Raw genomic sequence first — 15,447 nt, forward strand, 5'->3', positions numbered from 1 at the left:
AAAAATCCCTTTTTTTTTTCTTTTTTTTAATTAAAAACGAAGGTTCGAACGTTCGTTCGAAAAAAAACCTGACAAAGTTCGAATCCCAAAAACAGGGTTCGGGGACAGCCTTACTGCGCACTAAGCTCACAGAGAGAACACAAGTCCTACACAGACACATAAACATCTGGGTGGACATCTGGACTCGAGCGTTTTAATAACATTAAAGGGGCCTTTCTCTGATAGTCTTCTCGTCAGGTGGGACATACGACTTAGCACTGTGTTCTGTGTCCCGAGAGCTCGTCATGCAGTCAGTTCACCTTTGACCCGTCACACTTTGAGAACATGAGATGGCTAAAGGTGGAAGACAGAGTCAACCAAACAGGGATGTGGCCTATAGTTCACAGAATGGTGCACGGGGGTAGTGCCAGTGTACTTCAACGACTACTTCAACCGTATCAGGGACACGCATGCATGTCCAACTATATAGGCGCAGCTCAACTGACTTTGTGCCAGTCAGATTCAGGAGCTGTACGGGGGAAGGAGTCATTTTTATATTCCGCAGCTGTCTTTTGGAACAGTCTGCCCCCAGTGACCTGAAAATTGTAATCAGAAACAGAAAACAAAAAAAACAAAACAAATTACAAAATACATTGTTAAATACAATTTAAGATTGTTTTTTTTTTCAATTTTAAAAACAAACTTAAATTGTATTTAACACTGTATTTTGTAATTTGTTTTGTTTTTTTTGTTTTCTGTTTCTTTGCTTGCATGTCATTTTAGCCATCTTAATTGCTAGTTTTATTGTGTATTGTATGTTGAGTACTGGCTTTTAATAATTCTGTTTTGCAATAATTGTTTTGTATGTTTTTTTGTGTGGACCCCAGGAAGATTAGCTGGTTGCCATGGCACCAGCTAATGGGGATCCGTAATAAAATCAAATAAAATCAAATCAAATCAGTGCTGTTAGATTCAAGTCCAGCCTAAAGACATGGCTCAAAAGGGACTATAATTAACCCAGATACTCAGCTAAAAGGCACCCTTAAATTTTTTTTACAGTTTTTATGCGTCTACGTTATGTATATGTGATGTGTTGTGATGTCATGTCTGTATGATGCATGTCTAAGTATCCCCCCCCTACAAGGACCACAATGGAAATAAGCTCTGAGCTTTTTTTGTGTCCATCCTTGGCAGTATTTCCTGACTGTGCTAATCAGGGGTGTAAAGTACTTGAGTAATTGTACTTTGTTACAAAACTAAAGTACTTTTTTGGGGGGATTTGTACTTTACTCGACAATTTTTTTATTTGTATACTTGTACTTTTACTCAATTACATTTCAGAGAGAAAAAAAAACATACTTTTTACTCCTTACATTTAAAATGCAGACCTACAAAGTAAAAAAGTACAAATCTCACAGGTCCAACTATTTTAATTAGTATATTTGTTTCTCTGGCCGAACTATAACGTTAACGTTATTAATCCTGCGGCCGCTCTTTATTTAAAAACAGCCAATCAAATCCCCATCAATGGAAAATGAACCCGCCCCATACCCATGCTGATTGGTCCTTGTGCAAGACTAGAAAGCGGGGATCTTTGATTAACACTTTGGTCACCAGGCTTATATTCTTAATAAACCATCCCACGCCAGCTCTATTTGTCTATGGAGAAGTTCCCCTTCTTTGCAGGGCTATAACTTTTTAAATTGTATTGCTAAATTGACATTACTATGGCCCATTCAACATCAAGTATCTATTGTTCAGGGTGTAGCAACGTTATACTTTTTCATTCACATATTCATACTAAAATACGGTCTAAAGTATAAGTATGTTTTTATCGTTTTCTGCAGCTTTCTCCAGAACGTGATTTATAGCCCTAAATACATTATATTGATGATTGTATACAGTTTGATAGCAATCGGCGCGAGATAAAAAAGTTCAAATGGACGTGCTTCTAGAATTTACTACTTATCATCTGATGTCGACCGGATGGGGGGGGGGGGGGGGGGGGGTCGTTTATAATTCCGTGGCCAACGTTAGATGATTCATCTAGTGTGGGTTAAAAACGTTAAAAAATAACGCTGAATCTTACCCCAGTCTCCTCGGGCCGTTGGGCGATGAGCGTGGAGCAGAAATATTCCTATTATGGGATGTAGAAATAATATGCGATCCATCTCCAGGTTGTATAATAGTATATACGTCCAAATCATGTTGTTTATCGAGTTATTGGTAACGGATTGCTATCCGTTGCGTCTAGCTCGAGTCCTGGGACTATTAGCGAGTGATCGGACCGAATTGGAATGAGCACCAGCTTCCATTTCCTGTTTCCTGTCTGGGCGATCCGCCGATCGGCCACCAGATGGCGCTCTTGAACCGTTGGAGAGTTGAGAGGGGATCAACAGTAGATCTCAAGTCTCCGGGGGAGAAATATGATTGCGATCACAGATTTTTGAAATATTGATATCAAAGACGTGGTACGGCGTCTTTGGCAGAATGAGCATGGCGAGGAATGACGTGGTAAGGCGTTTTTGGCGACCATAGTGTTAAACACCTGCTATCAGAAGAATAGACGGTCAGAAGAAAGGTTTTTTACTTTTACTTTTTAGTACTTAAGTACATTTAAAAGTAGAAACGTTTTTTACTTTTACTCAAGTGTGTTTTTAGCCAGAAACGTTGACTTTTACTTGAGTGAGATTTTGAGACAGTACCCATACTTTCACTTAAGTATAATTTCTTGGTACTTTTTACACCCCTTCTGCCACATGTTATTTTATATATTGTCAAATAAAGTCATTCATTCATTCATTCAGTTTAGTCAGTCAGTCAGTCAGTCAGTCAGTCTACTGCCAGCTGTAATAACTGCAGAGAATGCATGCAATGTCAGACATTTTCCAATATCCTGGGCAGACATAGACATAGAAGTAGTGGACTTTCAGCTCCATGTTGTTGAAGTGACACAGGCTCTGTCTTTGACCCCGATATTCTTCTAACTTAATAACATGCTCTAAATGGTAAATGGCTGCTTTTTTATATAGCGCTTTTATCCAAATCGCTTTAAAATTTGTTACTCACATTTTACCCATTCACTCACACATTCACTCACACACCGACGGCGGAGGCGACCATGCAAGGTGCCGACCTGCTCATCGGGAGCAATTAGGGGTTACGTGTCTTGCTCAAGGACACATCGACACGCTGCCCGGGAATCGAACTGGGAACCTCCGGATTGCCAGACGACTGCTCTACCTCCCGAGCCACTGTCGCCCCACCTAGTGTACTGTAGGCTTATATAGACCAAGGTTTAATAACATGCTCTAATGTACTGTAGGATTATATAGACCAAGGTTTAATAACATGATGCTCTAATGTACTGTAGGATTATATAGACCAAGGTTTAATAACATGATGCTCTAATGTACTGTAGGATTATATAGACCAAGGTTTAATAACATGATGCTCTAATGTACTGTAGGATTATATAGACCAAGGTTTAATAACATGCTGCTCTAATGTACTGTAGGATTATATAGACCAAGGTTTAATAACATGATGCTCTAATGTACTGTAGGATTATATAGACCAAGGTTTAATAACATGCTCTAATGTACTGTAGGATTATATAGACCAAGGTTTAATAACATGATGCTCTAATGTACTGTAGGATTATATAGACCAAGGTTTAATAACATGCTCTAATGTACTGTAGGATTATATAGACCAAGGTTTAATAACATGCTCTAATGTACTGTAGGATTATATAGACCAAGGTTTAATAACATGCTCTAATGTACTGTAGGATTATATAGACCAAGGTTTAATAACATGATGCTCTAATGTACTGTAGGATTATATAGACCAAGGTTTAATAACATGCTCTAATATACTGTAGGCTGATTGATTGATTGATTGATTGATTGATTGATTGATTGATTGATTGATTGATTGATTGATTGATTGATTGAAAACTTTATTAACATATTGCAGAATAGGTACAATACAGTACGGCTCAATACACACAATTGTTAAGGGGATGCAGACCAGAGAAAGACTTTCGTCTTGTTAATAATAATAATAATAATAATAATAATAATAATAATAATAATAATAATAATAATAATAATAATAATAATAATAATAATAATAATAATAATAATAATAATAATAATACATTTTATTTAAATAGCACTTTTCAGGAACCCAAAGACGCTGACAACGAGCAAAACAAATGAACAGAGAAACAAAGAACCACAGGGATTAAGCAACAGTGTGAAGACGCAGGACATACAACCAACGGGTAACAAGTAACAGATACAGAGTCCAGTAGGGAACCAGTCAGGGAAGTGAGGAAACCAGGGGGGGGGGGGGGGGGGCAGGAGAGGGAGAGAAACATCAGGGTCCCCCATTTTCAATTCATCATGACATTTATGACATACACACAACATACAGATATACAGTACTGACCAATGTTTAATAACATGCACTAGTGTACTGTAGGATTATAATAGACAAACGATGGGTATCTTCTTTGTTTTTATGTTCCGTTTATTTATTTAATTATTTATAATTTGTGTTATGCATTTTATTTGCGCATAATAAAACAAGAACAAAACACAGTGATAACAATAATATTTCCCCGTGGTAGTATCGTATATGACTTTTTGTGTGACGAGGATCCAAAAGCTCTACTATACTGTGCCGCCTGCCTGGTCGTCTGGGGCGCTAGAACACATGTGCTGTTGACGTTTTTTGCTCAGGCAGACTCATCCCAGAGTCGTACCAGAGCAGTAGTGCTGCTAGCTTAGCTGACAGGGGTTCCCAAACTTTTCAGGCCGGGACCCAGACAATAAGGCGTCAGAGAGCCGCGGCCCAATGCACATCGTCAGGCTTTTTTTTTTTTTTTTTTTTTTTTTTTGCCAGGCGACCGATTTTTTAAGCCAAATATCACTTCAATCCTATTAAGTTAGTTCGAGTTAGTCATTCATTTATATGTGCTATTTATGAGAGGGCTAACTTGTTGCAAAATAATAACGATAATAATAATAGCCTCATCAAAATACTATTGTTGCTTCGGTTGTTTTCAGCGTTTTATGTGCATAATCTGTTATTTAGTTTGAAATGTTCGTTGAAATAAGTAGATTTTTCGTTTTTGTTTATTTATTAAGTTAATATAAAACCATATAGTCACATTTTAGAATACAATAGAATATAATTTTAGAATACAACTAGAAACACTGTCCTGGCCTGCTTCTAAGTTCAGTGGCCTGACAAAAAAATAAAAATAAAAAAAGTTTTTTTTTGGAAATCATCTTGCGGCCCTCCCGTGGCTGCTCGCGGCCCACCTTTGGGTCGCGACCCCGACTTTGGGAACCACTGGCTTAACAGTCCGGGTCAGTTATTAGATTCTTGGGGGAAAACATGGTCGAACTGGCTGTTCTGTAAGGCTCTGGGCTGATGAATAGAGGCCTGTACTGGTCAATAGCTGCTTCCAGACCAGGACTCACCACCTCTACTGTGGCGGCTTTCATTACTTGTTTGTGTCCGTTAGCTTGAGTCACTTTGACCTACTTGGAGCCTCACGTCATTTGTGTACTTCACGTTGGACATCTAGGCTAGGACTAAGCGTGCACACACACACACACACACACACATGTAAACATGCACACACATCATAAATGTTATTGGTAACCTGTGTGGCGTCACAGGAAAGGGAAGGCGAGGACCGTTGGTCTGACTGGCCAAGAATGGGATTTTGGAAAGGCCAGGAGAATGTCAACCATTGTGTGTAGGTGTTAAATGAAAAGCACACACGCACACACGCACGCACGCACACACACACACACAGAAATGTGGGAAGGAAAATGGAATAAACTGTTTTAACTGGTTTGGTTTAAAGTAGTGCTGTCAGGCGATTAAAACAATTAATCTAATTAATTACAGGATCTGTAATTAATGAATCTAATTAATCGCATTTTAATCGCATAACCATTTTAGCCCTGATATTTTATATTCTATAATCATATTTCAAATGGCATGTGTCCGGATGGCAGAATTCAGTACTGTATCTACAAAACCTTCTGTTTAACACATTGGCGGCCATTGGGATGCGTCTAATATCACTCTAGACGACCAGCATATGTAAACAGACTTTGGGCTGTTTGTAGAGCTAAATCTATACTTTATAGTATTGCTATCTGTCCATTCTCATTGTCAATTGAGACCATAAACCGTCCTTTCAAAATGGCTTAAAGAAAAAAATATTTCATCAATACGTTCTCATTTTATAGCGCCGTGAATATAAGCGTTATACGGGATTCCGGCTAGGATATTTCCTGGAAGGCGAGATAAAGGGCTAATAGCTACTAACGTTATATCCAATGGCATTTCCGTTATACATAAGCTACAGTTAAAACTCAAACTGCATATGATCGGCACGATCCTCAAGCATGAATGCATGAAAGGGGGGGGGGGGGCGGGGGGGGACGTTGTTTCTTATTATTGATTACCAATAACCGTGTTCGTCTAAGTAGCCACACACACTGCACAGTATTGTATATTGTATGGTAACTACGTCTATTCTGCATCGAACATTGTACATATGTCTAAACTGAACACTGTGACCTCATTTTTTTTACTTCTAATTTTACTATGTTATTTTATTTCATACTTATCTTGTCTTGCACAGTCTCTGGAGCGCAACAGTAAGAAGCATTTTGTATAAAAGTATTCTGTACTTCTGTATGACAACTATAAAAGAAACTTGAAACTTGAACTTGAAACTTGATCGCCTGGTTGAGTATCATAACAAGGCCTGATCGGGCTGTAATTTTTACGTGAAAAAGAAATAAATAATAATGATAATAAATAATTAGATTTTTTTTTACAACTGAGGAGACTAAAGTACCGGGAAAAAAAAGGTACCGTCGGGTTACCGGTATTGATTCACAGGTACCGGTACCGGTTCAAATGTGAACGGTGCCCAACCCTAAACAGCCTGTACGGTGTGTGTCTCTCCAGAGCTCCCACCTGGCGCTGATCGACGCCCTGATGACGGCCTACACCGTGGAGATGGTGAGCGTGGAGCGCGTCATGTCCTGCATCGACAGGTGCTCCTCTGCCGCGCCCTCTGACCCCGAGGGGCGTGTCCAGGAGCTGCTGCTGCCCTACGACACGGAGGACGCCGTCACCAGCTGGATCAACAAGGTACACACACACACCGATAGATACACACACACGCACCGATAGATACACACACACATAGATACACACACACACACACACACACACACGCACACACACACACACACGCACACACACACACACGCACATACACACACACATACATACACACACACACACGCATACATACACACACACACACACATACATACACACACACACACACACACACACGCACACACACAGATACACACACACACGCACATACATACACAGACACACACACATACACACACAGTTAGACACACACAGATATAGATACACACACACACACACGCACATACATACATACACACACACACACATACATACACACACACACAGATAGATACACACACACGCACATACATACACACACACACACACACACACAGATAGATACACACACACACATACACACACACAGATAGATATACACACACACACACACACACACACATACATACATACATACATACATACATACATACATACACACACACACATACACACACACATACACACACACATACACACACACACACATGCTCACACATGCACACACATTCGCATGATTTATTTAATTCCATATAAATCATAGACAGGCAAGGAGCATAGATTATTATGAATGCAGTCAGTAGGGCTGTTCCATATGATGAGATAGAAACGTGCTGGAATAACAAAAATTACCACAGAGGAGCGCGACACAGAGCGAAGTGCGAAACTCCCTGCAACACAGAGCAGAACAGCTGGCCTGTGGTGGAAATCAAGCGCACCATCTCACTGTGCACAGCGATATGTCTCCCGAGAGCACGGAGCGTTGTTAACACCTGCGTCGTGTTTTTATTGAATAAAAATGCATCAATCTGGAGCAAAAATATTTCTTTAGATACCTGCAGATATACGACATTACTTCAATCAAAACCTAGTGGGAGAAATAGGAACGGGAGAATCAGAAATCATGGAAGTGTTTGCGTCAGCAGTCAACTCTTCTAAATGTAATAGGATCGTCTCCAGAATATACGGAGGACTCTGCCAGGCCAAATCGAAAACAACCAACACAATGTACATAAAGGAGAAATGGGAAAAAGAATGCAATATGTCAATAACAGGAGACTATGTACACAACGATGGGAAACAACAGGCTCAAACAACTGGAGGGAATTTGGCTGGAAGAACCTAGTAAGGTTTTTTCAAGTCAAGTCAAGTCAAGAGTTTTATTTGTCACGGCATACAAGTATACAGTGAAATGCGGGTGGTCTTGCCCGCAACGATTGTGCATAATACAATAATAATAATATAATAACAATCCAATAGAACGACATTGTGCAATAAAACAAGTAAACAAAGTAGGGCATATCGGTATATGTACATGAGTTTTTACAGAGCATGGTAGGACATGCTAGGTCCTGTGGTAGTGCAATACACTGTTAGCTACGGATGAGGCACTGGGTCTTTATGTACACTGCTATACAATGCTATATTATACAATCTCAAGTTATACTATACTATTCTTAAAGTGACCTTTTCTTTTGTAAAGTGACCATAAGTGTGAGCGTGTGCAGCATGAGTGTGTGTGTGTGCTCATGTTAAAGTGGCTGCTAGTGTGTGAGCGTGTACAGTGTGTGTGTTGTGTGTGTGCTCATGTGTGCTTGTGTGTGGAGAGTTCAGTGTTCAAGGCTCTGATGGCCTGGGGGAAGAAGCTGAGCCCAAGTCTCTCTGTCCTAGTTGCTGGTGTTCGCAGGCGTTTGCAGGTTTTTTATCACCCCATGGCAGAAAAAACATCAGGGGACCGGGGAAAATGCTGGCGATCCTGTGGGCTAAACGAAGCCAATCATTCACATATATTCTGGGAATGCCAAACTCTGGCACAATACTGGCAAGAGATACATAAGAACCTAGAAGCCATTTTTGATATTGACATCCCCTTCAAAATCGACACCCTATATACCTAGGAAACATATCCTATGAAAAACGACAAGAAATTGATAATGATGCTTCTGATAGCAAGCAAGAAAGCTATCACAAGAAGATGGTTAAAACCAGAGGCACCCACAGTAGAAGATTGGATAGACGTAACTCATGACATCTACATAATGGAAAAGATGTCGTTTTCAATAAAAGATTCAGCAGGAGAGGCGGTTAGGTGGCCGAGCGGAGATTGCGTTCGTCACCAACCCCGGAGTTGTGAGCTGGATTCGCCTGTTCGAATCCAGCTCACAGCTCCGGGGTTGTCACCAGCTTGGCTGGCCGTCTGCACTAATACAATTGGCTGTATTAGAGGGTGGGAGAAGCTGGCGGGGTGGGTCCGGGTCGTTGTAAACAGCGACTCCTACAGTTCGGTCGGGGCGCCTGCTAAGCGCGGATAGGACTTGAGGGGGATAGTGTGGTCCTCCCACACGCTACGCCCTCTCGATGAGAATCCGCGCTGCCAGGTGAAAAGAAGCGGTGATTGGCTGGACGTGTGTCGGAGGAAGCACGTGGTAGCCTCCACTCTCCCAGATGATCTGACTGTGGGGGGTAAGTGCGCAGCGACCATGAAGGGACTGGGAATTGGCATACGACTAACATTGGGATGGGAGAAAATCGGAGGAAAATGGAGGGGGGAAAAGATCAATAAAAAAAAAAAAAAAAAGATTCAGCAGGAGAAGTTCTACCGGATCTGGTCGAAATGGACAGAATATGTCAAACACACACGATCTGACTTCTGCTAAAAGTAATAAGGATCAAATGTAACGGATCATCCCCAGGAACAGCCGTTAGCCTGTCTGTTATGTTGTATTATTGTTATAGATCGTATAGCTTCACGCTCTGCTCTATTTGGAACTATCCCTTTATCCACTCTAATAATGAATAAACTTTCACATGCACACACCTATTACCTCCGCCTGGCCACGCCCACATCCGCTCCTACATAAGCAGGGTCGTGGCCACACAATCAGCTCCTTCCCTACTTTCACCACCGAAAGTGTCTGTAACACACCACTTTAAGTTTAGTGCTAAAGTAGTTGATGGAGAAGAGGAGCTGCGTTGACATTGTATCTTTGTTTTCTCTCTCACTATTTTTCGAGAAAGTAAAGCGATAATTCCTGATGAATTGAAAATGGGGGACCCTGATGTAAACAAGACGAAAGTCTTTCTCTGGTCTGCATCCCCTTAACAATTGTGTGTATTGAGCTGTACTGTATTGTACCCATTCTGCAATCTGTTAATAAAGTTTTCAATCAATTCAATCAATCAATAATGTCTTCACCACCGGAGAGTCTAGAAGATGATGATCATTCTGACCTCCACCGGCGCTTTGCATTGGGGCGTGCGTCGCTGAGCAATCCCCTCCGGCATTGTCTCCGGCTCTGCAGCTGGATACTATGCTTCGGGGGACGGTCGGCTGTGTGAGAGCTGACGGTCTCCCTGGGCGGGTGGTGTTTTTGCGACGCGAGCCTCGGGTGTGTCAGTTGTTGTGAGGGGACAACTGTACAAGCTTGCGAAGGTCGGCTCCAGGCTAGAATCCTTTCGTTGCCCCTTAGCGGCGTAGGGGGGGGGGGGGTTCTAGTTTGATGCCCCATGATAACACAGTGCTCCTCCTCAGTGAAGTCGTAGCTTTGTTTTCCTGGGACCGTGATTCTGAATCTGCGGTTCAATTCCCCGGGTCTCTGGACAACGGATACCCACTGCCGCCATGCTGGCCCCGCTTTTCAAGACGAAAAACACCCGGCGCGAGGGGGGTGAGCTTGGTGTTTCATTATGAGAATATCTCCGAGCTCAAGTCGGCTGCAGCCCGCGTGGATGCGATGCATTCGCAATGGGGCTTACTGCCGATACCGCTGTGTTTGGTAAACACCGTCCTGTGAGTGGGACGTGTGTTGCCTTTTTCCCTTTTTTCTTCGGATAAAAAGAGGAAGAGACAGCGGCTGTCAGTAGTGTTGGCCTGTATCGCTATTTCTCACGTTGTACAGCTTCAGTAGTAGCCGCTTAGCTTACTTCTGCGTTAACTAGTGGCTATCGATAGCCGGTAGACCACACTACAGAAGGTTAACCCTTTCACTACCACACTACAGAAGGTTAACCCTTTCACTACCACACTACAGAAGGTTAACCTTTCACTACCACACTACAGAAGGTTAACCCACACTACAGAAGGTTAACCTTTCACTACCACACTACAGAAGGTTAACCCTTTCACTACCACACTACAGAAGGTTAACCTTTCACTACCACACTACAGAAGGTTAACCCTTTCACTACCACACTACAGAAGGTTAACCTTTCACTACCACACTACAGAAGGTTAACCCTTTCACTACCACACTACAGAAGGTTAACCCTTTCACTACCACACTACAGAAGGTTAACCCTTTCACTACCACACTACAGAAGGTTAACCTTTCACTACCACACTACAGAAGGTTAACCTTTCACTACCACACTACAGAAGGTTAACCCTTTCACTACCACACTACAGAAGGTTAACCTTTCACTACCACACTACAGAAGGTTAACCCTTTCACTACCACACTACAGCAGGTTAACCTTTCACTACCACACTACAGAAGGTTAACCTTTCACTACCACACTACAGAAGGTTAACCCTTTCACTACCACACTACAGCAGGTTAACCTTTCACTACCACACTACAGAAGGTTAACCCTTTCACTACCACACTACAGAAGGTTAACCCTTTCACTACCACACTACAGAAGGTTAACCCTTTCACTACCACACTACAGAAGGTTAACCTTTCACTACCACACTACAGAAGGTTAACCCTTTCACTACCACACTACAGAAGGTTAACCTTTCACTACCACACTATAGAAGGTTAACCCTTTCACTACCACACTACAGAAGGTTAACCCTTTCACTACCACACTACAGAAGGTTAACCCTTTCACTACCACATTACAGAAGGTTAACCCTTTCACTACCATACTACAGAATGTTAACCTCTCACTACCACACTATAGAAGGTTAACCCTTTCACTACCACACTACAGAAGGTTAACCCTTTCACTACCACACTACAGAAGGTTAACATTTCACTACCACACTACAGAAGGTTAACCCTTTCACTACCACACTACAGAAGGTTAACCTTTCACTACCACACTACAGAAGGTTAACCCTTTCACTACCACACTACAGAAGGTTACCCCTTTCACTACCACACTACAGAAGGCTAACCTTTCCTTACCACACTACAGAAGGTTAACCTTTCACTACCTCACTACAGAAGGTTAACCCTTTCACTACCACACTACAGAAGGTTAACCCTTTCACTACCACATTACAGAAGGTTAACCCTTTCACTACCACTCTACAGAAGGTTAACCCTTTCACTACCACATTACAGAAGGTTAACCCTTTCACTACCATACTACAGAAGGTTAACCTCTCACTACCACACTATAGAAGGTTAACCCTTTCACTACCACACTACAGAAGGTTAACCTCTCACTACCACACTACAGAAGGTTAACCTCTCACTACCACACTACAGAAGGTTAACCCTTTCACTACCACACTACAGACGGTTAATGGTGTCAGCTGCATTACCGAGAGCACAGGTTCAAGTCGGCCTCAGCCGAATGTCATCTGATCTAGTCCGCTCTAAACAGGACGGAGAGGTTAGAAGCAGACGTCACTGCACCACAGGTTTTTCCACTGGTCTCAAAGAGGACAACAGCTACCGTACGTCTCCCGAGATGTCACTCCTTAGCTTCCTTCCTCCCCAGAGAGGAGGAAGAACTTGACCCTCGCAGGAAATGGGAAGTGTTTTTCTTGCTGTATGTGGCGTGAAGCCTTCTCAAAAGGCCGCGTTGACCCGGTTTTGTTTTGTAGCTGGAGCTAAAGTATGACATTGGTCACAGTTCTTGTCTACCAAGGGGGCGGAGTCTCTCTTCGTGGGCGGGGTCTCTCTTAGTGGGCGGAGTCTCTTTCACACAGCGCCACTGTGTGTGTCGTACGCGCAGCCTGTCTCACAGTCTCCTGATTGTTTAGAGATAAATGTCAACGCTGTGTCTGAATGTCAGAGAACGCTTCAGTATTATGAGTTAATGGTGCTCGATGGTGATCGTCTCAGGGCGACAAGGCCAGCTTGTCACTTTTGTGTTTTAATAACACAAACGAAATTATAATCTCTCTCTCTCTCTCTCTCTCTCTCTCTCTCTCTCTCTCTTTCTCTCTCTCTCTCTCCCTCTCTGTATGTCTCTCTCTCCCTCCCTCTCTCTCACACTCACTCACTCTCTCTCTCTTTCTCCCACCATATCTCTCTCTCTCTCTCTCTCTCCCTCTCTGTATGTCTCTCTCTCCCTCCCTCTCTCTCACACTCACTCACTCTCTCTCTCTTTCTCCCACCCTATCTCTCTCTCTCTCTCTCTCTCTCTCTCTCTCTCTCTCTCTCCTCTCTCTCTCTCTCTCAATGGCAACGCTGTGTCTGAATGTCAGAGAACGCTTCACTATTATGAGTTAATGGTGCTCGATGGTGATAGTTTCCTGGCCTTGTCACTTTTGTGTTTTTAATAAGCACCATATAAAGCATGCAGCGCTGGATCTAGAGAAAGGGATATATTATATAATTTCATTTCAACCTTTATTTAAAATCGTAAGCTTCCTCATTTACAGAAAAGGACGATTGTACAAAATGTAAACGGTAGCCTACATAATACAAACAATATCCACAGAAAATTAAACGGCAGAGTAAACATTTTAAAAACGTTTAAAATAATTTAGAAATCATCTAAAACAGTTACAGGTAGTCACACAATGGTCTGAAATCATCCGTTTAAGCATTACATCACGCGCAGGAGTGTGTTATACGAATTAGATCATGCCTAGGGGTGGTTGTTAGACCCCCCTATCTATCTAGGTCGTCCTCGGACGGGCCCTCCATCGGTGCTTCCAGTCATCCCGATCCTCCATGCCTCTGGCTAGCTCGCCGGTGCTTTCTGTTCCCGCATGTCTCCTGAGTACGTCCACGTAGGTTAACGTGGGACGACTGGGACGTCCTCGTGATCGATGCCCGTGTGTTGGTTCCCACGGCACAAGTTTGCTGGTTGGCATCTCATGGTGTCTGGCAGTGACCTGCCAGCCTCATTCTCCTAGGCATGATCTAATGAGTATAACACACGACTTCAAGTGATGTAATGCTTTTATACAATGGCCGAATTCACCCAACCGTATTGCTATACAATAAACACACAGTAATTGAAGCATAATGGAGATTTATTCACAAAACCATCCGCAGAAAAAGTAGGTCCAAAAAATAAAATAATTGCCTCCGTGTCTCTCGCTTCAAAGCATGCCATCTAACAACAAACTTCATATAAATCCTGCGATGTATTATTGTTTTGACAATGGGTCATGACAAACCAATTACATAATCCAACATTGTGTAAGCAACTAACACATTCCACGTGACTTTATCATTTTTGAATGAGTCGTTATGACGATATCAATACATCCATTCATAAAGATTATTGTCCACCATCTTCGTTTCATTCATAAACACACAAATTGGCGGAGTGATTCGGAAAAAAAGTAATTCGGTTGTGGGTGGGTTCTGGGATCACGTGGAGTGTGTTATGAGAAATAATAACGTCTGAAAGAAGTGTTTCAGCCAATCAGAATCAAGAAATTTGCATGCCATTGTATAATTAAACATACCAAGGGAAGGGAGAACCTCCAATTTCAGAGAGAGTTTCTTCATTTACAAATATCTTTTTATATTTGATATTTTTATTAGTTTTTTTTAGACATTACAGTAGACAAATATCTTAATCACAGGAAGATGAGCCAGCATCATGCCGGTATGCGTTACCTTTTTGGTTTATGGAATATCCACCCAAACAAAGAAGTGTCTTGTATCTTTTGTGTATTTTATTTGATTATTATTGTTATTGTTATTATTATTATTATTATTATTATTATTCGATTGATTTATTTATCTTTTGGTTCAGCAAGCAGAAATGAAAAGACTGTGGCGAATCTCTGATTAAAAGCATGCAGGCTGAATAACGTGCAAGATGATTGTTTGTTTGTTTGTTGACATTCCTCGTTGCAGAATCCCATGTGCCTCCCGCTCCCACACACACACACACACACACACACACACACACACACACACACACACACACACACACACACACACACACACACACACACACACACACAAAATAATTTGATGTAATTACACTTGGATACAATGCATGTTGAGCGTGAGGAAATCACAATGACAATAAAACCCTCTCTCCCCCTCA

General features: G+C 41.9%; 1 protein-coding gene across 1 annotated transcript in view; it reads left to right on the top strand.

The window, feature by feature from the left end:
• LOC311227627 (calmodulin-regulated spectrin-associated protein 2-like) overlaps positions 1-15,447 on the top strand; it is a gene marked incomplete at its 5' end in the record, with an annotated part of 129,061 nt that overhangs the window by 54,448 nt on the left and 59,166 nt on the right. Inside the window, 2 exons of the mRNA XM_084313350.1 lie at positions 6,991-7,176; positions 12,808-12,880. Coding sequence (XP_084169476.1) covers positions 6,991-7,176; positions 12,808-12,880 — 259 coding nt within the window. The remainder of the gene's footprint in view (positions 1-6,990; positions 7,177-12,807; positions 12,881-15,447) is intronic.

The sequence above is a fragment of the Notolepis coatsorum genome (genome assembly GCF_963971535.1).
Source record: "Notolepis coatsorum genome assembly, chromosome: 4".
Taxonomy (NCBI): domain Eukaryota; kingdom Metazoa; phylum Chordata; class Actinopteri; order Aulopiformes; family Paralepididae; genus Notolepis; species Notolepis coatsorum.